Raw genomic sequence first — 26230 nt, 5'->3', positions numbered from 1 at the left:
AGAATGAGCAGTGCTCTGCCCTTCAACACCAATGAAACGGGCATACAAGAAGAAACTCTAAATACGTGCTCTACAAAAAATTTCAAAACAATATTCTTCTAGTTAATAAAATTAAATACTTAAAATATTAAGTGATTCCTATAAATAAGACTATATTTTAAATTGAATTTTAGATAAGAAATAAAAATAATCACATTAGCCGAAACTGGTTTGGCTCAATGGATAGAGCGTCGGCATGCAGACTGAAAGGTCCCAGGTTCAATTCCGGTCAAGGGCATGTACCTCGGTTGCGGGCACATCCCCAGTGTGGGGTGTGCAAGAGGCAGCTGATCGATGATTCTCTCTCATCGATGTTTCTAGCTCTCTGTCCCTCTCTCTTCCTCTCTGTAAAAAAATCAATAAAATATATTTTAAAATAAATAAATAAAAAAAAAATAATCACATTATATCATTTAGCTCCAAGACAGGGACTGTATATGCCTTGTTCACAACTATATTCCTGATGCCTAATAGTTGTCTATAACTATAGTATAGATAATGGATACCCAATAAATATTTGCATAATGAATGAATCCATCTACTGAATTCCTCTCCAAACCCTCTACTATTGCTAATATTACAAACATGCCAACTTTTCCTTAGCAATGCAACTCTAGCGATGTTATGTATATGTGAGAAGATGACCAATACCTATGTTCAGATACACAGGAACGTGTCTGGCAAAAGTCTGAAGTTGAAGGAGAAGCAGGAAGAGATTTTGTGAGTTTAGAGGTACAAATTGGAGACCCGTTAGACACCCTGTAGGGCTTCTGTCGTGGCCTTGAGTGCACTGTAAGATTGTCCCGGTCAGAACCTGTGGGGCAAAAAAAGGCAATATAGTGGAGGTGGTTAACTATGATGGATTATTTGTAGTTCTGAGTAAGGTGTGAGACAGAACTAGAGTCTAGCTCGTCCTGTAATCTTTGTCACAAACATTTAAATGGATTGTTTTAAAAATATTTCTGTTTGTAGTAAATTTTCAAAAACTTGACATTATTACACAACAAAAGTTGTCTTTGGAATACACAGCCTTCCTGTCATTCCCATTTGACTCAGTAAATAAAATATTAAAGTTGATTTTTTAGTTTTAGTTAGAAAGCTCTTACTGGTGCCCTCCAAAGTCTTATATTAATAATTTACAGTATTTTTACATGCATTTTCAGATTAAAAAGCTTATGAAATACTCACTTCCTGAGAAGGCACTGAAAAGTCTCACATTTTCCGAATTCTGGTGGTCAAAAGTAGTCATATTTAAAAACTGTTGCTTTAACCAGCTGGCTCTTTCTTCTTCAAATGCTTTTCTCTGTCAAAATAAGCAAACCAAAGAAATATGATCAATGTTTCAATGCTGATGTAGTTTCCATTTTACATGATTTCTCTAGCTATCTGTGTTTGCTTTCTGGCTACCATATATGTAATTAAGTCAAATGAATTAAAAACACTAAGAAAAATTTTATTTAAGAAAATTGCTTAAAAAATAAAAAGCCATCCCTTTCATCTAATAAACTAACTAGTCACTATTTTTTCACATCAATTTTGAATAAGTTCAAGTGGACAATGCAAAAATAGCATATTAGCATAACTTTTAAACATGCAGAATATGAGCATAACTTTTGAATATACAGAACATTATAAATATAAAATCACAAACAACAGAAAAATACCCATTGTAAATTAATCACATGAGAAAGGGAGGTAAGGCTTTATCAAGCATTGCTGTCATCCTCCAACCTTCTACCAGCAGGAGCAGCACCACTACACCACAAGGGGGCGCATGTCAAACCTCCCCCTTCTGCACAGCTTCGGAATCCTAAACTATATTCTCCCAGACACTCAGGTTTCTGGTCCATCCTCTAGTGACCACAGGCAAAGGGATTCCTAAGCAGAGAACTGGGAGTGGCATCAAAGTAGCAAGAGCATCTCAGAGTAGGGTTGGGGGTGAGGGAGAGATGGGCTCAGAAACAGAAGTGATCCTATAAAACAGAGAAAATGCTAGTGCCAATTGTTCTTGTTTTCTGAGAATGATAGCTATTGATGAAATTTTCACAATTTGCTATTTAAAATGACCAACAGTATATAGTTTTTCACTTATAAATATTAATATAGACTAATGGATCACTAAACATTTGAAGAAAACTAACAGCATAAGAGGAAAAAAAAAAAACAAGACAAAGAGAAATGATTATGGATAACAGATAGTTTAGGACAGAAAAAAATATTTTTTAAAAACCATAATACAGATTTTAAATATATTACCAAAACTGTATTAACATAGTATAATATTACAAAAGTTGTAGGAAATATAAAAAAATCTATAAATAACAGGATTATTTCTATTATATTTAAAACCTTTTTTTTTTGAAATATTAATGTTTGTTACATGCAATATATTTGAAATAGTTTTTCTTAAAAAATAATTATGTGCAATGTATTAAAACTGTTTGATACAAAAAATTCATAATACAAATTACTGGACAGATTTATGAACTCCTATAAAATAATTCAATGCTATACCAAAAAAAAAACAAAGAAGTAAAGAAATTAAACACTAAAATGATAAACTCTGAAATAAAAACTCAGGGGATGAAGAGAATAATAAAAATGACCATGCTGAAGACCAGGTTGCTGATGCACAAGATAAAGGGAGAGAATATCCCCAAATTCAGAATATAAAGTCAATTGATTCAGAAGGATAACCATCTGTCTAGTAAAAGTTCCAGGATGTGAGAGAAATCAAAGGAGGTAAAAATACAGCATAGAAGAAAAATTTCCTAAAGAAATATGGTATATCTTCAGGCAAAAAGAGCCATGGGGCCCAGCTGGCATGGCTCAGTGGTTGAGCATCGACCTATGAACCAGGAGGTAACGGTTTGATTCCTGGTCAGGGCAAATGCCTGGTTGCAGGCTCGATCCCCAGTGGGGGCATTCAAGTGGCAACCAGTCAATGATTGGGATAGAAGAAACGTGACGGCTGAGTCTGAGTCAAAGCATTGACTCCACACCGATACACTCTTCCAGGTGGCAGTCTTCATAATACAGAAGATTTTCCATGTGTCCAAACATATTACTTGGTACAAAATAAATAATATTTAGACAATTATGTTATCAATATTCTTTCCTAGGTTATAATTTTTAAGTCTTAATCTTACACAAAGTACTTCACTGGGATTATATTACAGGGCAGAATATGAATATGGTAACACTTGACAGTGAAAAATAATTATCACTTGGGAAGAGAGGGGCAAGCAGAATGGAGTAAGTGTAACTAGGAGAATGCCTTCTGTCATTGCAAGGATAAACTAATGCTGTCTGAAGTTGAGCAAACATGAAGTAGATGCATTAAACTGTTTACTCAAAGTAAAAAAGGTTACTCAGAAAAAGCAATTTTTAAAAAATTAGTGTAAAAAGTAACGATATTATAAAGAAGCCAGGTGTAAGGAACAGTATAGACGGTAGTCAAGATAAGCACACTAAATGCCTCCTCTTTCATAGTGGGGAATCAATGGACTGAAATATATTAAAGTTAAAATAGTATATTTCCCAGAAGAATGACAAATAGAAACTTGTAACAGTGGTTACCTCTGAGGAATTAAACTGGCAATGGAAAAGGAGGATATTTTCTCACTTTTTAGCTTTGTGTATGGGTTGATTTTATTTTTAAACCATGTTCTAACATTACTTCTATAATTGTTGAAAGGAAAATCTATAGGTGATACACTGCTGGGTAAAAAAAAACAAACCACAAGTTGAAGACATGCATACACAATAGTCCAAACTGCTAACTGGGAGGCCCAAATCCCTAAATGATGGCCCGGAAGGAGAAGGAATTTCACTTTTTACCACACTTCCTTTTATAAAAACAAAACAAAAAACATGCTCTTGTTTACACTGTCTTCTGACACTACTGACAGTGGACAGATGACATATGCCCAAAAGAACTCTCTTGTGAAGCTAAACACTTAATAGTAGAAAACTAATCCAAAAGGGATATTTAGTTGATGGTTTTTTTGTTATTTTTTATTTATTTTTTTATTTTTCAATCCCCAAATCTGGTAAAGGCAAAAAGATATCCCTCTATAGTTCCAATGCTTAGTATTTCTTTCATTTCAAGTTATTGATGAAATACTTGTAGACGACACAGAACTTAGATGCATTCTACTGAGGCCTCCCTACAATTCTCAAAAGCTCTACAAGGAAAAGCCAATTGTTTAAAATACCTCCAATCCTAGGCGAATGGCAGCTTCTGTAAAGCTCCGTCTTTCTTTTTCGAAATTCTTTTTTTGCTCTTTAAATAGGGACCACTCTTCTTTGAGGCGCTCCTTTTCTTCCAACAAATAACAGTCTTGCAGCAGTGAAGTGGTATCGTCATCACATGTGGTAGCAAGCTGCTGCTATTAGATTTTAAAATAGTAAGTTCCTGAGGGCTCCTGCAACCCTCCACCAAGTTGAAACGAAACAAGGGAGGGCAGGTTAAACTTGAGGGGGTGAACAGAAATGAGGAAGAATGAGAATGTCGACTGAAGTGTGCCACTCCCCAAATGCTTCTACTCTAACTGGCCAACACCCACTAAGCAATGGTATGAAATCTACCTGTTAGGAAGCAGAGACCTTAGATCAGACAAGTGTCACAGACTTATTTCATAAGTTTCACAGAGCTTATGAAATAAAGAAATAAAATCTAGTAAGATTCAGTAACATTCTGGTCTTTCTCAAGGAAGAATCGCTTTAAAAAGTAACTCACATTTACCTGTAAAAGTTGTTGTTGAGTTTTAATCATTTCTTTACACTGCTGAATTTCTAACTCAAGTTTTTCAGTTTCTTCCTCATGGTCTTGTCGTGAAATTACATCTTCATCATTAAAACCTTCTAGGTGTACCTTTGAAACTAACATAAAAGTAGTAATTTGACATAAATTTAACAATCACCACTTAGCTTATGGTGTCTTTTGGACATACACTTAAAAATCAAGGCTCTCAAAACTTTTCACTTTCGGGAATCGCATAGGTTTTTCTGAAGGATTATTATTGTCCTGTGTTCTTTAAAAATTTATAAGCTATGTTAAATTTATATTATTTTAACACTTGAAAATTTTAAAAAGCAAAGCAACTATAAGGAGTTCATGATAACTATAAATTGGCACCCTTTTTGGACTAAATGACAGCCACACAAATAGACCTTCATTGTCAACAGTTACTTTGTAATCCATATTTATTCAAGATTATGTCCTAATTAAAAATGGACAATCTATATTCACAGAAGAGAAAAATAACTGACCTGCATAAACTACATTCTTTTGACACTTTTTCAAAGATCATTGCAGTGCCACAAATCTCATTCTCTGGTTTAGATTTCAACAAACAGGAAGCCCAAACATACTTGCTATTTACTAACAGGCAATGAAGACTCACCCAAGTCAATAAAATCTCATGCCAATTCATTTTGGTACTTACATAAGTTTGCTGATTGCTCTTTATTTATTTACTAGAGGCCCGGTGCCTGAAATTCATGCACAGAGGGAGGGAGGTCGTGGTCCCTCAGCCCAGCCTGCACCATCTCCAATCTGGAACATCCCTCTCACAATCCAGGACTGCTGGCTCCCAACTGCTCGCCTGCCTGCCTTCCTGATAGACCCTAACCGCTTCTGCCTGCGAACCTGATCACCCCCTAATCACTCCCCTGCCAGCCTGACTGATGATTAACTGCTCCCCTGCCAGCCTGTTTGCCCCTAACTGCCCTCCCCTGCTGGCCATCTTGTGGTGGCCATCTTTGTATCCACATGTGGGCAGGATCTTTGACCAGATGGAGGCAGCCATCTTGTGTGTTGGGGTAATGATCAATTTGCTTATTACTCTTTTATTAGATAGTATAGAGATCTGGTGCACAGGTGGGAGTGGCTGGTTTGCCCTGAAGGATGTCCTGGATCAGGGTGGGGGTTGCCTTGGGGTATGGGGTGGTCTGGGTGAGGGGCGTGGAGTGGTTTGCAAGCCAGCCACGCCCCCGGCGACCCAAGTGGAGGCCCTGGTATCTGGGATTTATTTGTCTTCTATAATTAAAACTTTGCAGCCTTGAGTGGAGGCCTAGGCCGTCCAGGGTGTGCGGAAAGCTTGGCTTCCTCCATTACAGGGGAAACCCAAGCCACCTGCTCGCTCCATGGCTGCAGCCATCTTGGTTGGGCTAATTTGCATACTTGCTCCTGATTGGCATGGCTAGTGGGAGTAGCAGAGTGATGGTTAATTAGCATATTGCTTTTTATTGTATAGGATTTATTTATTAATTAAATATATCTTTATTGTTGAAAGTATTACAGATGGCCTCTTTTTACCCGCTTTGATCCCCTCCACTCAGCCTGCTGATTGTTTTTTATTACTGAAGACAACTGGTACTGGGTTTGTTATTTTTGACAATTTAGGATAATTTTTAAAAAATAAACCACTTATTGAGCAGAAACTTAATTTTCTTGATTTAAAAGCATGTAAACTTTAATAAATACAAAATATTAAGGATATATTCATCAATGTAAATCTATCTATACTATCTGTACTGATAGGAAACGATGTCTAAAATATTCATTTTTTTTTTTTGTGTGTGTGTGTGTATATATTTTTAAATAAATATTTTGCAAATGCAGAGAGAAAAGTCTAAAAAGATTTCACAGAACTGTTAAGTGTTACATATAGGGAACAGAGACCTAGATATTCTACTTTCAGACTCCCTGACACAAATACATTGAACATCTATTATTTTGAAAACAATTTAAAAGTGGATTATTAGCCGAAACCAGTTTGGCTCAGTGGTAGAGCGTCGGCCTGCAGACTGAAAGGTCCCAGGTTCGATTCCGGTCAAGAGCATGTACGTGGGCTGCAGGCACATCCCCGGTGGGGGATGTGCAGGAGGCGGCTGGCCGATGTTTCTCTCTCATTGACATTTCTGGCTCCCTGTCTCTCTCCCTTCATCTCTGTAGAAATCAATAAAATATATTTAAAAAATAAAAAAATAAAAAAAAATAAAAGTGATTAGGATCTTAGATGCGTATATCTAGAATAAGCAAAAGATTCATATGTGTATGTATGATGGTTACTGCTTCTTGATTTCCAGGATTAGTAGAGACTGGTCACTGTATCCAAGTGCACTCAGAGCACATGAATCATGACGTCCTCTTTTCAGAGAAAGAGGCACTCTGGAGGCCAACTACATTTTCTCAGTGAGATTCAACCTCATGATTAGAAGTAGGCAGTCTTGCTTTTTAAACCACCAAACTGGCTTTTACATGACTGCAAATTAAGTGTACTGAGTTTCACTACTCATCACTTTGCATGCATTTAGGCAGTAGTTACCTTGGTTATCAAGTTTTTCCACATGACTTTTCAAAATTCTCCACTGTTTCCTGATGCTGTTTGTAAGCTGCTCTCTCACAGTTTCACAGGAAAGGTCCCATATACTCTCTCTGCTCAGTTCCCCAGGATCTTCTTCAACATCAGAGATACCCTACAAGAGATAAAAAGACCAGTATCTTAAAATGGCTTTAGGCACATACGCAGCAGTAATCACACTGTCAACTACTTATTAAAATCATTTCTGTGCTGTATCTTAAGCATATATGACCCAGTTATTAACGTAAGTATTTTGAGAAAAAGCGATTAATATTGAAGGTAGAAATCCCCCAATTCAGGTCTCTTCAAACCTGAATTTGAACCCAAATAGTTAGCAATCAGCATCATAGAGCTGTGTGAGAAAGTTGCTACCTCTCTAATGTGCTAGATGCTTTCACATGTTAATTAATCTTCCAAACTCAGGCTTAGAGAAAGAATAACTTGCCCAATGTCACACAGCCAAGAAGTAGAAGTGAGGTAAAGTTAGATCAACTGATCTCCAATCTTACGCTGCTTAAACAAACCTGTAAAATAATCTCCAAAGTAAAAGCAATCTCCAAAGCAACTGTTAGTTCTATTTTTCTCATATAATTTTTAAAAATAAAATTGAAGGTTATTTTTCTTTGTGAATTCTACCAAGACATTATATCATAGGAAAGTGTAACACTCAATTATTGCACATGATCAATTAGAACCAAAGCAGAATAAAGCACATACAGAAAGGATATTAAAATGAGCATGTCATACTAATATGAATCTACATAAAATGGTCCTGAGTCTGAAGAACTGCATCAATAGTCTGAAGTCAGTGATGGATGGCAGAGGTCAAGGTCTCCCAGGGGAGCCAGTAGGAAAATGAGTTCTTTTTTTACACACTGCACTAACCCATTATGGCTTTATAATAACTATAGAATTATGACTTCTCTGCATGTGTGTCTCTCTCAAAAAGTGTCTTGCAGATGCAATAGACTGCATGTTGTGCTCCGTCAAAATTCATATGTTGATATTCTCACCCCAATGGGAAGGTATTAGAGGTGGGGTCTTTGGGAGCTGCTCAGGTCAGGAGTAGCGCCCTCATGAATAGGATGAGTGCCTCTATAAAAGGGACCCATGAGCTGAAACCGGTTTGGCTCAGTGGATAGAGCGTCGGGCTACAGACTGAAAAGGGACCCATGAGTTCTCCGACTCTCTTTCCACCATGTACAAGTCAGCAATCTGCAGCAAAAAAAAGCACCCTCACCAGGCACCAAATCTACAGGCACCGATTTGGATTTCCAGGCTCCAGAACTGCGAGAAATAAATTTCTGTTGTTTATAAACCAGTCTACAATACTTTGTTATAGCAGCCCAGACAAAGACAGAGGGAAAGTCAAAATCTTTTTAGAGACTTTTGCTCTGTTGGCGTGGCTCAGCAGTTGAGCATTGACTTATGAACCAGGAGGTCACAGTTTAATTCCTGGTTAGGGTACATGCCCAGGTTGCAGGCTCAATCCTCAGGGAGGCAGTAGGGGGCATGTAGGAGGCAGCCGATCAATGATTATCTCATCACTGATATTTCTATCTCTCTCTTCCTCTTTGAAATCAACAAAAATATATTAAAAAAATATATTTTTAGAATTTTCTTTCCAGGGACTGGAAAAGAAAATTGTGCAATCAATATATTTATGAAATAAATGATTATTTGATTCCTAACATTAGCAAAGGTTTCACTCTCTGAAAAGCAGAGCTTGTTTAAGCACACAGTATCGAAATAAAATGTTTAAAGAACACTTTGCACAGTGGTAACAAACATGAACTCTGGAGGAGGAAGGACTTGTATGCAAATCCTGGTTCCGTCATGTGTAACACTGGGCTGACCACTGTGCCTCAGGTGTCTTCATCTCACAATGGGGATAATTCCTGAATAGTATCAAAAGCATCAAATTACAATAAGAATGAAATGACACCATGCTTATAAAAACCATTACAGTGTTTGGCACATATTATGTCATAAAAAAAATAGTCTCCATCATTTCCCAGGAGATGTCTGGAAACAGGGACATTTTTTTGGTTGTCATGGTGACTGGTAGCAGAGAGTGTCCTGTCCAAAATACCAACAGTGTCTCCATGGAGAATACCTATTTGTTGCTTCAACTGTTCTAATTAGCAATCCGAAAGGAAAGAGCCACTTACAGTTCCTGTGCTATCATCTGCTTTTTCTATAGGTTTCTGCTTTTGGGGAGAAAGAAGAGAAATCATTTCCTTTTTCATTTGCTGAAGAACCTTCTTAAGTTCAGCATTTTCCATTAGGATTTGTTTCTGACGATATTCATAATCATTCAAGAGAATTTTATACATTTCATCTTCATTCCTGAAAAAGAAACTGTCAGTATGAAAATGTAGCATAGAAAGAAGGGTCTGGATAAATGTATCAATTTAAACTGGACCTTACCTTGCTTCACTTTTATCAGTCCTCCAAGAGCCTCTTTTTCCATCAGCTCTCCCCACATAATTTAAAACTTCCATAGCTACAAGTAAGAACACACAAATAAAACCAATCCTCACCACACATGTTTAAGTGTTTAAAACCCTAATATATTCCATAATACATCAGGGACTTAAGTCAACCTGGTATATAGAATGAAATTTGTTTTGGACTCAATCAGCCCAGATTTCATATTACGGTTTCATCATTTATAAGCACTGAGATCTTGGCAAGCCTGTTTCTTCATTGATACAGGTAATAATCAAAGTATACACCAACGAGAAGTTGTGAAGAACAAAAGAAATGCTAAAGCATGTAACACAGCAAATATCTAATAAATGTTATCTTATTATCATTAATGTTATCATCAGGGCCTACATATTGACTGCCTGATTTTATAAATAAAGTCTTATTAGAACACAGATACACCATTTGCTTATATTTTGTCTATAGCTACCTTTGCGCTACATTGGCAGAGATGAATCAGTTAGAGCCCATAAACCCAAAAATATTTAGTATTTGAACTTTACAGAAGAAGTTTGCCAAGCCCTGTAGCAGCAGCATCGATAAAGGAGTCAATTAAGGAAGGCCCGGTGCCAGCATTAATGCCTTCCGTCTCTGTACCACATGGAGACGGAGCAGTTGACATAATAAAAATGATGAGAGTAAGTTGTCATTTTAGAACTGATAAAATTATTATGAACCTGTCACTTCCAACTAGGTTTGGACAAGGTAAAACAGCCAGACCCCCCATAAAATAAGGGCTTTGTTACCAAAGTAAAATTTTTAGTCAACTTCTCTAACTAGGTGATACATTTTATACTTCTAGCATTTCATCCTTTAATTTTATTTCCTTCATAAATGAACACAACATAACCAACCTTAAAAAGCAATGAGTGTCCAAGTGCAATTTTAAATTTATTACCTCAGAATACCTAGAGATTTTCAACCTTGTTTTGCTTATTACACTTTCATTTTTCAATGATTTTAAAAATAAAATCTTTGAAAAACTGCAACACCTCTGCTATACAGCATGTGATACAGTCAACACTGATTTGCTGGCTGGCAGTAGGCAGAGCCCACCAGGTGACAGCTGGAAACATCTGCTGTTGTATGCAAGTCCAAGTTCAGTTTAGAAAGACAGCTTAGGGGTACGACAGTATAATACAGATTACAGGACAGCCTACTGTCCGCTAGAAACCATGCTTCAATAAGTAAATACACAGATTCCCTGTCCCCGGGATCTTATCAGGCCAGCAAAACTATCTGTGTAGCTCTACATTTGTGTATGTGTAGACCTACTTCTCAATCTATGCTATTTACTTGAAATTACCCATATATTGTCATGAAGTAAATTATAAGTTAAAAAATACTAATCCACACAAATATAAACATAACTTTCATAGTTCATCCTTTTGAATAGTTGTTTCAAAATGCACAACTCAACTTAAAGGAACTCAAACTGACAAATTGTTGGTCTGATGAACTATATTCTCAAAAACATACTTCTACTGATCTAAACAACTGATCCTGATTTTTAATATTATTGGTTCTTTATTATGGAAGATTAGTGTGTGTCCTCTGGTTTATTTCTCCTCTATGGATAAACCCACACCTACCATGTTAACAAGAAATGCAATTCTTATATGCAAGTAATAAGCAAAGCAAAATTAACTCTTTTTTCCCTTACCAGTTGCCTCAATTTCTAGTTTATATAACATTTCAGAAATTATTGTGCTCAATGCTTTTACATTTATTTCTTACATAGTTTTAGCTTATTTATTCCTCTTGTTCTGTCTTAGCCAGGCACTTACCTATTCTTTTATCCTTTTTATTCATAACAAGTTGATGTAGACGTTCCTTTAGTTTATTATATTCACGCTCTTTTCTCTTCATATCATGATTATATTGAGTAGCTCGACTTGCAATAATATTCTGTAATTTTTGTACCTGAAAAATAATTTCTATCAAATGTGTCCCTTTAGGATTGATAAACCCAATTAAAATTCACAAATTCAAAACAGAAAAAAGGTCCTAGCATTCACTTCCCCATTAAATAGTTTTAAAAATAATCTAGGATTATTCTTGCTTCTCCATAACCACTGGAAATCACTCTGGCCAGTGTGGTTCATCAGTTGAGTGTCTATCTATGAGCCAGGAGGTCACAGTTCGATTCCCAGTCAGGGCACATGCCCGGGTTGCAGGCTTGATCTCTAGTGAGGGGCATGCAGGAGGAAGCCAATCAATGATTGTCTCTTATCACTGATGTTTCTATTTTTCTCTCCAGCTCCCTTTCTCTTTGAAATAAAAAATATATATATATTTTAAAATAAAATATTGTTTAAATGAATCCCATCAAACTTTTCTTTTTTATTCTGAAATTTCCATTGTTGCTAACTTTCTAAATTATCTTCTACACCAATGATTTTCAACCTTTTTCATCTCATGGCACGCATCAACTAATTACTAAAGTTCTGTAGCACACCAAAATATATTTTCTGCTGATCTAACAAAAAATGAGTGTAATTTTGATTCATTCACATTGGGTGGCTACTACTGTGTTGCACTTTTTTTACTTGACAATCTAAGGGAAAAGAGGTCAGTGCCCCAAAGTAGTCAGGTATTGCATGTTTTAAAAATCCTTGTGGTACACCGGTTGGAAATTGCTGTTCTATACTTTTCACCCTGCGTATATGACTCTTGATCACTTAGAAGCCAGAACCTCATTTATGGAAGTGTTACAGTAATTAAAGCTTCATCTGAAACAAGCAAAATTCACCTGATCATTTGTAATGACTTCCTTATATGAATGACTTGAACATTTTATTCCTTATCGACCTGTGACAAGGCAAATTAGCCATGGTTCAGTTCATGGCAGCAGATAAACAGGTTAATTTTTCTCTGACCATAAACAGTTCTCAAATTAGAGTAAGTACAAACAGCAGAATCTGATTCAAACATTTACTAAGTATCTATTAAATGCCGGACACTAGTGGTAAATGTTCATTTCTTCTATGGCTTCTCAGGCAGCCCTTAATGGAAAGTAAGTTCTATTCTATATAGATATTCTTTTTCCCTTTTCTTTTTTTAATCTCACCTGAGTATATTTTTTCTATTGACTTCCAGAGAGTGGAAAGGAGAGAGAAGGGAGAGAGAAGGAAGGGATGATGGAGGAGGTGAGAGAGAAAAACACTGATGTGAGAGAGACACACTGATTGGTTCCTACAAGGGCTGGGGAACCAATCTGTACCCGAGGTACTTGTCCTTGAACAGGAATTGAACCTGAGACCCTTCAGTCCTTGGGCTGACATTCTAACCACTAGCAAAATTGGCCAGGGCTACATAGACATTCCTTTTTCTTATATATAAATATGTTTGTATTGATCTTTTAGAGAGAGAGAGAAAGGCAGAGGACTAGAGATAGAAACATTAATGAGAGAGAAACATCGATCAGCTGCCTCCTGCACACACACACCTCACCCCCCAGGGAATGGAGCCCGTAACCCAGGCCTGTGCTCTGACCAGGAATTGAACCCAGTGACCTCTTGGTTCCTGGGTCAATGCTCAACCACTGAGCTGCACCAGCCAGGCTACACAGACATCCTTAATACCCGCTATAAGATGATCATGCTTAACTTAATCCTTACTGAAGGCGAACTATTTTCAAATCACTTATATGTAATCAACAGATTAAGTCAAAATTTTCTGAGAACTCAAGGAAATATATAAGCAACCTTATGGTTAAGATACTTCATTAAGCACTTACTAAATGTACTATTAAATAATCAAATATGGTAAAATAATTGTCTAAATCACTGCAAGGTCCTTAAATAAATACGCTCCCCTAATTGCCCTTAATTATAGTTAAAACAATATATACAACACTGAAATTATATTAAGTATTCTGCTTTTAGTTATCACATGGTCAAGGATCAAACTGCACAGCAAATAAAAACAATGGTTTCTTCTTACATAAAATTTAAAAATAATTTCAAATGCATTAACTCTATAGATCCAAATACTAAGTAATCACTAAAATAGAAATGAGATTAGAATTATAACACCTTTAGCACCATAAACTAGATTTTTAAATGTGAATTGTGTTTTTAAGCAATAACTTGTGTTCAGTTAATCAATTAATTGCTCGACTGAATGAACAATGTCAATATTTAAGAGAATGCAAAAGGTAGCAGGCTTGATATTAGTACAGGTGTGGCAGACAATAAACATCTGTATTTGTGGGCCAGAGAAGAAGTGATGGTGCCTGTGCACCCAGGGTGGGTGGTAGAGGACGTTGGTTGCCACGAGCTACGACTAACAAGCGTAATCCAAATGGATCCACTTGGCAGGGGGGACTGTAGAGAGGGTTCCTGACCACAGTTAAATATGACCCAATACTGTACATAGAGGTCCATCATACAGCTTGACACAGGATAAATAAATTGTCCTCGCTTGTTTTAAAGTGAAGTGGCTCTAATGTTCACCTCAAATTATATTAAAAAAATCCCTTAAACTTTATAATTGACAACTTACCTCATCTTTCTCATTTTTCAGTAACTGGTGCAAATTCCTGTTCTTGCATTGTAACTGTCTGTCTCTTTCCTGAAGCCCAATCATTTCTCTCCTGGAGGTTTCCAGTTGTTCCTACAACATTCATGTGCAATTTTTATTACAATTAACATAGCCTCAGAACAAGTGAACCCTTAAAAGATTAGTAAAAACAAGCTATACATACTAGTGTTTGTTCACTACAATTGAAGTTTAGAGGTACACAAAATGTTTTTAAAGCACTTATAAAACTTGACACTATAAGTCCTACAATTTATTTAAATTTAAATATCAAATTTTATCTAATTTATGTAGCAAAATTTTATGTCTATTCAAAAGAGCTTCAAAATTGATCCCTTAAAACAGTGTTTCCCAAAGTGTGGTAAGTGTACCCCCAGGGGTACGGGAAGAGTTTGGTGGGGGTACGCGTTGCACCGGAGTTTGGTGGGGATATGCACTGCACCGTGCTTAGCTGCGCCTAATTCTACGTTCTCGTGAGTACGAGGGGTACTCAGCGTTGTGAAAATTATAGAAGGGGTACACATATGTCAAAAGTTTGGGAAACACTGCCTTACTCTAATAGTGAGCATTTTATTCCACTGAATAATTTTTAAATTCTCTTTTAACACTTTTTTAACCCTTCTATAGCACACTCTGAGAAAGAGCCAAAAATGCTTCAGAGCTAAGTGTGAGGAAGCCTGGTGAGCAAGCAGAATGGAACAATTCAGGTCAGAGAGGGTGGGACCACCACGTGCCACCACTTCTCCCTCGCAGGCAGTAAACTGAAGATTTCCCCAGAGAGAAATGGCAGCCATCCTGGAATCAGTATGAACAAGATGTCCGTTTTCAATTCATTCTGCACATTTTTATAGAAACTGCGTCAAGTTATGCATGAAGCCACTAAAGCATTTATCAAAATTCTCTTTATCTTTATAAAATACCAGAGCCACTCAAGTTATGTCATAATTGACACAAATAACGACTTTCACACAATGGATCTCAAGAAGATTCAGAGATGTAGGACTATTAAACTTGGATAATTCTAAGGTTGTCAAAAATATTGGCATGGCTGACTTTACAGCCTGTGGGCCAGTTGATATGTCCCATATGTCAAATGACAGATTCCCTCGGTCACTATCAACACCCTATATGATCTCATCGTCTTCCCTGTAAATCTTACACTGCCTTCCTGCATTTCTTGTGAATCATACCACCGTCCTTGGCAAATTCAAGTCAGAGACCTGAATGGTATCTTATATTCACAACTTATTTCCCAAATTCAACTTTTCATGAAATTCTACCCATTCTACCTCCTAAGTTGTCTTCCTATCTCACTCTTACTATCTCCATTGACACTACCTTGTTCAAATCCAGAATCTCTATGGTCAGGGACTGCTAAGCATGCTACAGTGTCCTTTCTACCAGACTTCCTCATCACTTCCATTCCAAACAGAAGTCCCTCCACAATAATTTCTCCATCTACTGCTAGGTTGATATTTACACGATATATTCCCCGTTTATAATCCTTGGAGCCTCTGGGATTCTGCACAATGCCTTTCACATCATATGAGGCCTGGACCCCAGCCTCACTGCTTACCACTCTTTCTCTTACGTCATATACTTCAGCCCCTGCAGAGCTATATGCCTCCCTGAAAGTAATATGTGCTCCAATGCCTCCATGCTTTCATAGAGATTACATGCTATGCCTAAAATGTCTTTTCCAAACACTAGCAAATTTCTATGCATTCTTCAAATCTCAGGTATAGTGCTGTTACCACCAAGAATAATCAGTAAAGCAAATAACTGTGGTTCATATATCTCCTTCCCCTGGACTACAATTTCCTTGCAAACAGGGCTGGGTTCACTCATCTTTGAGACCCAATGCCTAATACATACTCGATAAATTTTGCTCAACAAATTATTATTTTTAAATATATTTTATTGATTTTTTACAGAGAGGAAGGGAGAGGGATAGAGAGCTAGAAACACCGATGAGAGAGAAACATCGATCAGCTGCCTCCTGCACATCCCCTACTGGGGATGTGCCCACAACCAATGTACATGCCCTTGACCGGAATCGAACCTGGGACCTTTCAGTCCACAGACCGACGCTCTATCCACTGAGCCAAACTGGTTTTGGCTTTGCTCAACAAATTAAATGAATTATATGCTAGATCTAGAAACTCTTCAAAGATAGATCAGCAACTCTTCCCACTGAACACACATTTCTGTCCACAGCTGACCCAAAATACCTGATTTTGATCCAGGTCAAATTCTAAATTAGAAGGTATCCTGTAAAATATTCCATGCTCTGGGTAGTCCTAATATATTATTACTTCTTAGAGAAAAGGCGTAATAGATCCAAATTACCAATAACATGCAATCATTCAACAGCTACTTATAAGACACTTGGCCAATAGTGCTCAGATATAAAAGTTTTAAATCTTAACCTAGGGTTTAAAACTCTGACTCAGTCCAATTCATTATACCTTCTATAGCACATGTGTCAAACACAAGGCCCGCGGGCCAAATCCAGCCCGCCAGGCCTTGCAATGTGGCCCGCACCGCGCTGTCATCACTGCACTCCGCTGTCAGTTTATGACATTGTCAGTTTATGACTGTTCAGTAAACCATTCAGCCCGCGATTTAGGCTGGATTTTAGATTTTGGCCCCTTCTCTGATTGAGTTCGACACCCCTATTCTATAGGTATCTCTGATTAAGATTAAAGTAGAATCACAACTTGCAGGCTTTTAATATGCCTGGAGGGAACCATCTGTGCCCTCCAAACCTGCCCGCCCCCCTTCAGTTCCCCAATCTGCCAAGATACACAGTTGGATAATCTCTATCCCTAAGGCATATAGGATATACGAAAATCTAAAAATATTAAAGAGGGAACATACTGTCATTACTGCACATGAGCTAGAAGACAACATAAACTAGCTTTAGGCACTGATGGGCTTCTATGGGCAGATGTTGCTGAGGAGCTAAGATGCTTCTCTAAATCAATTACCAAACAAGCCCAGTGTTCACATATAGGCCACTCCAGGCCTCTTCAGTATTGTGCAATACCTACTAAAGGATTTTCAAATATTAGAGATTCTGTTACTCTCCAACTGAGCTTGGAGATTCAAGATATTGAGGGTTGTTTTTTTTTTAAACAGTAGAAGCCTGTGCATGAAATTCATGCATGGGTCAGGAGCAGGGGGTGTCCCTCAACCCAGGCTGCACCCTCTCTAATCTAGGACCCATCAAAAGATGTCTGACTGCCATTTAGGCCTGATTCCTTGGGCCAAAACTGGCAGTCGGACATCCCTCTCACAATCCAGGACTCCTGGCTCTCAACTGCTTGCCTGCCTGCCTGCCTGATTGCCCCTAACCACTCCCCTGCCTGATCAATGCCTAACTGCTCCCCTGCTGGCTCGATTGCCCCTAACTGCCATCCCCTGCTGGCCCAGTCACCCCTAACTGCCCTCTCCTGCTGGCTCGATGGCCGACAACTGCCCTCCCCTGCTGGCAATCTTGTGGCAGCCATCTTGTGTCCACATGGGGGTGGCCATCTTTGACCACATGGGGGCAGACATCTTGTGTGTTAGAGTGATGGTCAATTTGTATATTACTCTTTATTATATAGGGTAATTTTATTGATTTCAGAGAGGAAGGGAAAAGGAGAGATAACATCAATGATGAGAGAGAATCATTGATTGGCTGCCTCTTGCCCCACACTGGGAATCGAGCCTGCAACCCTGGCATGTGCCCTGAATGGGGACTGAACTGGATCTCTTGGTTCATAAATTGACACTCAACCACTGAGCCATGCTTGGCTGGGCATGGGTTTTAAAAAATTGTTATCTGTTCTTGAGGGAGTAGAGGAAGAAAAATAGAGAGGCATGGACCAATAGGAGATAAACTAAAGAGAAGCTGATCTTCTGGGAGTATGCAGATTCAAAACTTTTACACACACACACACACACACACTCAAATAAGGAAACCCAAAATAGTAGCATCTTTAGAAAATATTTTTGCCATGGATTGATTCTATTACATCCTTCATAATATAAGTTCCCACTATACTGTGATTTTGAACTCCTTCTTCCTCTCCTTCTCAAATAAATGAATAATAAAGAATCCTATATAATAAAGAGGTAATATGCAAATTGACCCTCATGCCCTCACAGATGGCAGGGGAGGTAGTGAGGGACGACCAAACAAATGAACAGCAGACTTTGTGGGGAGACCAGGCCAGCGGGGGGGCAGTTAGGGGCGACCAGGCCAGCAGAGGGGGGCAATTAGGGGTGATGAAGATGGCAGGGGGGCAGTAAGGGGTGACCAGGCCAGTGGGGAGAGGAGGGCAGTTAGGAGTGACCAAACTGGCAGGGAGGGGGCAGTTGGAGGAGACCTGGCTGGCAGAGGGGGGCAGTTAGGGGTTATCAGGCCAGCACACAGAGGCAGTAAGAGTGATCAGGCTGGCAGGGGGGCAAGTTAGGGGCAACCAAGCAGGAAGGCAGGTGAGCGAGTAGAAGCCAGCGATCCAGGACTGTGAGAGGGCAGTCAGACACACCCCATGGGTCCCAGATTAGAGAGGGTGCAGGCTGGGCTGAGGGGGAGCCTCCTCCCCCACCCCCCGGGAGGCCCCCCCTTGTGCTCCCATTTTGTGCACTGGGCCTCTATAGACTTTTATGAAATGAAAGAATGAAATAAAAAAATGAAAGCAAAGTAGAAGCTGGCAACAAATTTTCTGTATTTTAATGTAGCAGGTCAATGGCCCTGTGGAAAATATTTCCTTTGTTCAGAGAAACAAGCAAGTTTGCAAAAGCATTCTTCTGTGGTCTTCTCTAGAGCCCAGACACTTCTTAGAGCTAGAGGCCGTGAGGCCTGTTTCCATTACTGAGCTTTTTAGCAACTTTGGCACAGATGCCCTCTAGAATATTTTTCTTGGGTTAACTGATGCAGCCTCTCACAATAAGATTTCTGTAAATTAAGCATCTACTTTATTAAGCAAGACTAAATGGGGTGGGGGAATCTTTATTTATTTTTCTCAGACATAATATTTCCTAAGCTAACTTTTACAGACTCAGCAAGTCACTAAACAGTTCATGGAATCACTGTTGTCAATATGGATATTAGGAAGCAGTATGGTGGATTTGCAGAAATCACTTTACATCCACTTTTATTACTTGTTTCAAAAACCCAAAACAAAAAAATTTTAATTCTAAAATGTGATAAAGCCTAAGAAAATGTATAGTATCAAATTACATAATAATGACATTTAAATTCAGATTGGTATAATTTCTACCTTGAGTTTTGCATAGCAGCTTTGTAGATGGTCCATTTCACTTCCCAGTTTCAGATTTTGTGTTTCCACATTTTCCTGAGCTAGAAGGTTCTTCCGCTGACGAATAAGTAGCTCATTCATACAGTTTAAAACAGCAACTATATTTAATTCTCTCTTTGTCTCTTTACCTTTGGATTCTTCATATAATGAAGGAAAACCGAAAGTAGTCAATTCCTGGTAGGAGAAAACGTTTTTTCTAAAAGTTGGTTACCAGACAACTTAGTAAAGAAAACAAAAGGTAGACATATTTTCTGAGAAAACTATTCTGTGACAATTAAAAAAAAACCACAGTAAATACCATAAAGAAAAGAATTGAGAGGACGGGGCTCTTTTTGTCTCTGCCCTGCAGTCACTTAGAGTGAGGCATGCAGGTCTCTTCACCAGTAAAATAAGGGTGAGACTCCCAGTGGAGGAGCCCCCGGGGAGATGGGAGGCCAATCTGCTCCAGATAATGCTTACCTTGTATCTAGTTAGGTGATCACCAAGGTCTCCACAAACCTAATACAAGTCCTGGACCAATGCACAACAATATACTTACAATGATAAGTGTTCTCATAACTTCAATATTATAGAACATGATTATACCAATGCTTCTTATAAAAAACAAACAAACACAAAAACACACCATTACCTGATCAAGATATGAAATACTTTGTTCAATATTCTCTTCTGTGCAGAAGGCACTGAAAAAACTGTGCACATTTTTTGATAAAGGTATTGAAGAACAGAGCACTTTTTGTAAGTATAGACTTGATGGAGACATCTTTGTTTCTGAGGTATATTGAAAGATATTTTTGCTTTCTGAAAGAATAAAAGGCACTTAAGTAATATATTAAAATGCATGCAAAGTTAATATAATCTCATTACCAAAGATTTTTGAATTACATAAATATTTTAAGGATTTTCAAATTAAGACAAAGTTGGTTTTATATGAAAACTATGTACTATGTACTTTTTCTCAAAAAGACACAACTAGAAAGTGATCTTACGAAGCATGTTAAGCTACAATATGCTACCTTAATTTGCAGTGTTTTAGATTTCTAAAAATAACAGACAAAAATCACTTGTCTATGCACTCAAAGTTTATGCAATTAAAGAAATATATCAGAGAAATGTACTGAAGCAGCCAATGAATTTATTTCAAATGCATAAAAATTTCCTCAAAAATAGTAACAATCAAATGATCAATCATCCACACAAAGCAGTTAACCCCACAAATTATGGCACAATTCTTAGCTCTCCCTAATAATTTCATTGAAGATGGAAATTAAACTTTTTACAATTATTTATGTCTCTCATCAGTCACATCTTTAATATTTGTGATAATTATTTTATTAGTGTCATTGAAAATAATCACGTTTACAAATGCTTTGGCTTACAGTATTTTAAACTCAATCACCTGAAGACAGACCTGGATCTGTAACCGTCATCCAATCTCCCATAGCAGTTGCCAGAGACAGGATACCTGAGGAACCAGTTCAGCAGTGAAACATTTAGTCCAGCTGCTGTCACTCTTCTATGTAGGCATTTCCTTAAAAAGCAAATCATAGAATGACAACAGCTAATTAAAAATATGAAGGCAAATATAAAGCCAATGTGTAAGAATTACTTCTACGTGTTTCAAAAAAGAAAGATTTTCTGTTATTTATTCTCATGTACACCCATATAGAACATGGTAGAACTCAGTAATAATTACTGTGTGTTTGTGGATACGTGTGTAAAGATAAGGCTATAGGCTTCTCTAGTTATACTGAGGTATTCACATGACATCATATAGAAAGTACACGGTACATGATTTCACTCACAACATAAATCCAAGGTACAGCACTGTAGTAAGTAATAAATAGTTCTAAAGTTGCCGAAACCGGTTTGGCTCAGTGGGTAGAGCGTCGGACTGCAGACTGAAGGGTCCCAGGTTCAATTCCGGTCAAGGGCATGTACCTTGGTTGCCGGCATATCCCCAGTAGGGGGTGTGCAAGAGGCAGCTGATCGATGATTCTCTCTCATTGATATTTCTAACTCTCTATCCATCTCTCTTTCTCTCTGTGAAAAATCAATAAAATATATTAAAAAAAATAAAATAATTCTAAAGTATATCCTTTATAATAAAATATAGTTCTTATATATGTAGACTAGGCCTGTTGCACGATATTCGTGGAATAGGCCCCTGGCTTCACTACCAGCCACCAGGGAGCCAGCAAGTCCCTTCTCCCCGGCCGCCCGAAAGCAGGTATGTCCCTGCTCCTGAGCCTCCTGGAGCCTGCAAGTCCTGGCTTCTGTCTGGGGCACCACTCCAGTAGCTCCCTCCGCCACCCTCCTTTCCCTCATAGCAGGCTTCACAATGCTCTGTGTGTGCATATGCAAATCAACCTCCATCTTTATTAGGTTAATTTGCATACTCACTCTGATTGGCTGTGGGCATAGTGGAGTAATGGTTAATTTGCATGTTCTTTTATTAGGTAAGATGAAAAAATTCTTGACCAGCATTCCTATTTTTTGTTTTTACAAACTATATTGGCAAAACTTTTATTTTTCATTACAATTCCCAATGTTGACATAGACCCAGAGAAATGAATACTCTCATACATTGATCTCCAGAAAAATTATATAAACTTATATTACTAGTAAGCAATATGGCAATATGCATCAAAATTCTTAAAAATGAAAATATATTTTAATCAGAAATTCCATTTCTAAAATTTTATTCTAATAAAATGATTTGTACAAAATATTCATCTATTGTTCTTTTACAATATCAAAAAACAGAAATAACTTATACATTCCACAGAAGGCTGTTTATAAACATAATACATTTATGCAATTGGACAGTGTGCAAACATTAAACATAGCCAAGGAGAATTAGGATGCCTAACAAGTACATAAAATTCAAGAAATGCGCATGCATGAAGTAGACTAAGAAACAAATAACCTTTTCCAGTCTATCATTCATGTTTGCATTTTTAACATAAGTAACTGAATAAACAAATATTTCTCCATCATAAAAATGCAATGAAACTACAAATGGCAACTAGAAATTGAATTCAAGGTCAGGATAGCAGGAGGAGAGGTAAGGAGGCACATTGGAGCACAAGCCAACACCGGACAGCTGCGCCTCAGCTACAACAAACTGTGGCCAAAGAGAAAGTAGGTCCTCTGCTGTTACATCTTTCCATTTTTTTAAGAGATGTTGGAATTCTGGATTTTTTTGTAAAATCTCCCAATTTTTAAAGATAGAAATCAATTAAAAAGATGAACTATGGAAAACAACAACTAAAAGATAGAACAGACATCATCCAAAACCACAGGAAAGCTGGCTGAGTGGAAAATCTACAACAAGAAAGGAGAGAGGCTCACAGATCAGGGGAGCCTCAAAGCGCTGAGGTAGGGAGATGCACAAGCAGAGAGGAAGGGTGGCCGAGTGCCTGGCTGGCGGGAGGGGAAAGGAAGCCCCAGACTGCACTGAACCTCAACCCTGGCCGAAACCCCATGGACCCAGGCTCATATGGGTGGAGTCTGGACTGTAGAGAAAGGCACCCGGAGACTCAGAGACTTGGGGGAGCCGGGAGCTGCAGCAGGCAGGTCTAGAGGCGCTCGCGCATGAGTGAGTGCGTGCAAAGAGGTTTGACTGGGGAGGTTGCTGCAGCTTTTCCATAGAGGAAGGATTCGGAAGCTCCTACCTGCACTGGGATTAAAAATATTATACAGATACCCAACCCAGTTCTAGGAGAGCCCCTGGGGCACCCACACTCTTGTAGGGGGAATCTGGACTGTCAGGCGGAAACTCAAGGGATCAATGGAAGGCAGAGGTCTGAGGTGCGTGCACAAGGGTAGGGCTGATGGGAAGCCAAGAATGTCAGCTCAGCCCTATGACTCCGCCCCATCCAAGCTGAGCAAAGAGGCTTTTGCAATTTTGCAAGTCTGATCCTACAAGACTGTCTCCAATATAGAAGGTATCCTGGCATAGACACAGCTGATACATCCAATTGGCCTGGAGATCAATTCCTCGCAGTGATGCCAACAACAATCAAGACTTAACTACAACAAGGCTATACACACAGTCCACAAAGGGGAGCACCAAGAGTGTCTAGCTTCTAACAGTGGATGGAGGACCTAGAGAATGGAGTTTCCTGGGCTGCATGGAGGAGATGATGGTGGGTGAGCTAGGCTTTGAGGAAGCATTGTTTTGGAAGAGGAGCATACAGGCTGGAGTGAGTGTGCCATACATTTACCAGCTCATTCCAGTCCTACCATGTAGTCTTTAAGAACCACACATTTCACATTTCTGCATTCTCCCTACTCATCTTAATAAATGGAACGATTAATGAATACTCAAGTAAGTAACTGATGATAAATTAACATGTTCATCCCAGCAAGCAAAAGCAGATAAAGAAAAATACCAATGGGAAGGATGCAAAAGATGTGAATCTTTTATAAAATGTACTAGAGGCCCATGGCATGAAATTCATGCATGGGTAAGGTCCCTAGTCCTGGTCGGCAATCAGGCCTTCCGGCTGCTGGCTGGGGCCTGCCTTCCTGCCAGCTGCTGACTGGGGCCTGCCAGATGGGGGGAGGGAACGTGGGAGGTTGGCCAGCTGAGGGGAGGGACTAGGGGAGGTTGGCTGGCCATAGGAGGTTGACTGTAGGAGTGCTCTGACCACCAGGGGGCAGCTCCTGCATTGTGCATTTGCCCCCGGTGGTTAGTGCATGTCATAGCAATTGGTCGTTCCAGTTGTTCTGGCATTCCAGTCACTTAGGCTTTTATAAATATATATGTAGACTAGAGGCCCAGTGCATGAAATTCATGCAGGGGGTATGTGGAAGGGTGTGTCCTTCAGCCCAGCCGGTACCGTCTCCAATCTGGGATCCTACTCACAACCCAGGACTGCTGGCTCCCAACCGCTTGCCTGCCTGCCTGATTGCCCCTAACTGCTTCTGCCTGCCAGCCTGACCATCCCCTAACCACTCCCATGCCAGCCTGATTGACGCCTAAGTGCTCCCCTGCCAGCCTATTTGCCCCTCACTTCCCTCCCCTGAAAGCCTGGTCACCCCTAACTGCCTTCCCCTGTAGGCCTGGTCATTCCCAACTGCCCCCCCCCCCTGCTGACCTGATCGCCCACAACTGCCCTCCCCTGCTGGCCATCTTCTGACGGTCATCTTGTGTCCACATGGGGGTGGCCATCTTGGCCACATGGGGGTGGCCATCTTGTGTATTAGAGTGACGGTCAATTTGCATATTACCTCTTTATTATATAGAATGATTATATAGGATTACTCTTTATCCCCCAAATCTCTCCTAACACATCAACACACTGAAAGAGAGCTCAGAAGAAACTTAATATCATGATTACAAGATTTCCTTAACATTATACACTATTTTAAGTTCCTTTTAAGTTCACTTGGAATTGAAACTTGAGAAGGTGCAATTGCTACCTAATCAGAATTCTAAAGCAAACTTCAAGTGTCAGAAAATAACAGTTTTTCATTATCCAGGAATGTGGTAACATTATACCATCTGGATTTCTAAGTACTAAACAGAATTTTACACAAATAGCTAAAATTTGCTAAAATCTCACAAAGATAGAACTACCAACTTGTTGGATTAAAAAAATAAAACTATTAAAACTAAGTCTTTAAACATTAGTCCTATCTTACAAACCCTCCTTTATAATAAAAGCCTATATAATATGAAAATTGTCCCCTCAACCGGGAGTTCGACTGCTTGCTATGATGTGCGCTGACCACCAGGGGGCGGGGTGGTTCTGTGACGTGGCACTGGCAGTGGGGAGTAGTGGAGGCTCTGCGGGCCCTGATGGGCCCTTGATGGGCCCCAACAAGAACGGGACCACGGTGGGACGGTGCAGCAGGTGAGCAGGCGGCGCCAGGCCAACGCAGGTGTGAGCAGGAGCTGATCATCCTGCCAATTGCCCTGCAGAGAGTGACCGGTGGCAGGGGGTGAAACGGCCACCTGGCTCCCAGGTGCTGAGAGAGCCGGGCGGTGAGCCCAGCCCCAATTGATCACCCTATAGGCAGGATGGTGGAGCAGGTGAGGGGATGGCTCCAGCCAAGGTGTGGTGCCTGGGGGCTGCAAGGCTGGGGGCACAAACTGGGGCTCGATCCCCCCCAGACCATACCAAGGGACCCCACCCGTGCACGAATTTGTGCACCGGGCCTCTAGTTTAGTTATAAAACTTGAGACGGTAGTTATCAGCATACTTGAATAGGTGTTTATTTTTAAGAATCAAATTATGATCATTTTAAAAATTAATATCACCTTCTACTATAATTTTATTCCAAAGGTGACTCTATATAGTTTTTAATTCCATTACAAATGCCTTTGCTACCTTAAATAAAATCCCAATTCAGATATGCATATCAGAATAGAAACACAATAAAAATTCAACCTCTAGAAAAATCTACTTTTTACAAATTTAAAATCTAAATGATTTCACCTGAATGGCATAATTTAATAGTATAGAT

The 26230-nt window shown here is 39.0% G+C and overlaps 2 protein-coding genes across 8 annotated transcripts in view; one reads left to right on the top strand and one right to left on the bottom strand.

Moving 5' to 3' along the window:
* Nucleotides 1–26230, top strand: part of DNASE2B (deoxyribonuclease 2 beta) — a 684289-nt gene that overhangs the window by 164417 nt on the left and 493642 nt on the right. The window lies entirely within an intron of this gene.
* SSX2IP (SSX family member 2 interacting protein) overlaps nucleotides 1–26230 on the bottom strand; it is a 51611-nt gene that overhangs the window by 5541 nt on the left and 19840 nt on the right. The window contains exons 2-13 of one of the 5 annotated variants that reach the window (XM_084874420.1): nucleotides 21153–21284; nucleotides 20385–20554; nucleotides 19715–19927; nucleotides 14406–14516; nucleotides 11687–11822; nucleotides 9840–9915; nucleotides 9581–9758; nucleotides 7374–7524; nucleotides 4781–4923; nucleotides 4257–4427; nucleotides 1228–1342; nucleotides 691–853 (exon numbers count right to left, since the gene is read on the bottom strand). In XM_084874420.1, coding sequence (XP_084730546.1) covers nucleotides 691–853; nucleotides 1228–1342; nucleotides 4257–4427; nucleotides 4781–4923; nucleotides 7374–7524; nucleotides 9581–9758; nucleotides 9840–9915; nucleotides 11687–11822; nucleotides 14406–14516; nucleotides 19715–19927; nucleotides 20385–20554; nucleotides 21153–21195 — 1670 coding nt within the window. In that variant the 5' untranslated portion in view covers nucleotides 21196–21284. Of the gene's footprint in view, nucleotides 1–690; nucleotides 854–1227; nucleotides 1343–4256; nucleotides 4431–4780; nucleotides 4924–7373; nucleotides 7525–9580; nucleotides 9759–9839; nucleotides 9916–11686; nucleotides 11823–14405; nucleotides 14517–19714; nucleotides 19928–20384; nucleotides 20555–21152; nucleotides 21285–26230 lie in introns of all 5 variants that reach the window. The other 4 variants (XM_084874421.1, XM_084874422.1, XM_084874423.1 and 1 more) reach the window with 4 other exon arrangements.

The sequence above is a fragment of the Pipistrellus hanaki genome (assembly GCF_964339955.1).
Source record: "Pipistrellus hanaki genome assembly, chromosome: 2".
In the NCBI taxonomy this organism is placed as follows: domain Eukaryota; kingdom Metazoa; phylum Chordata; class Mammalia; order Chiroptera; family Vespertilionidae; genus Pipistrellus; species Pipistrellus hanaki.
Note: the sequence above shows the minus strand (reverse complement) of the source record. Positions and strands in the feature narration are given on the sequence as shown.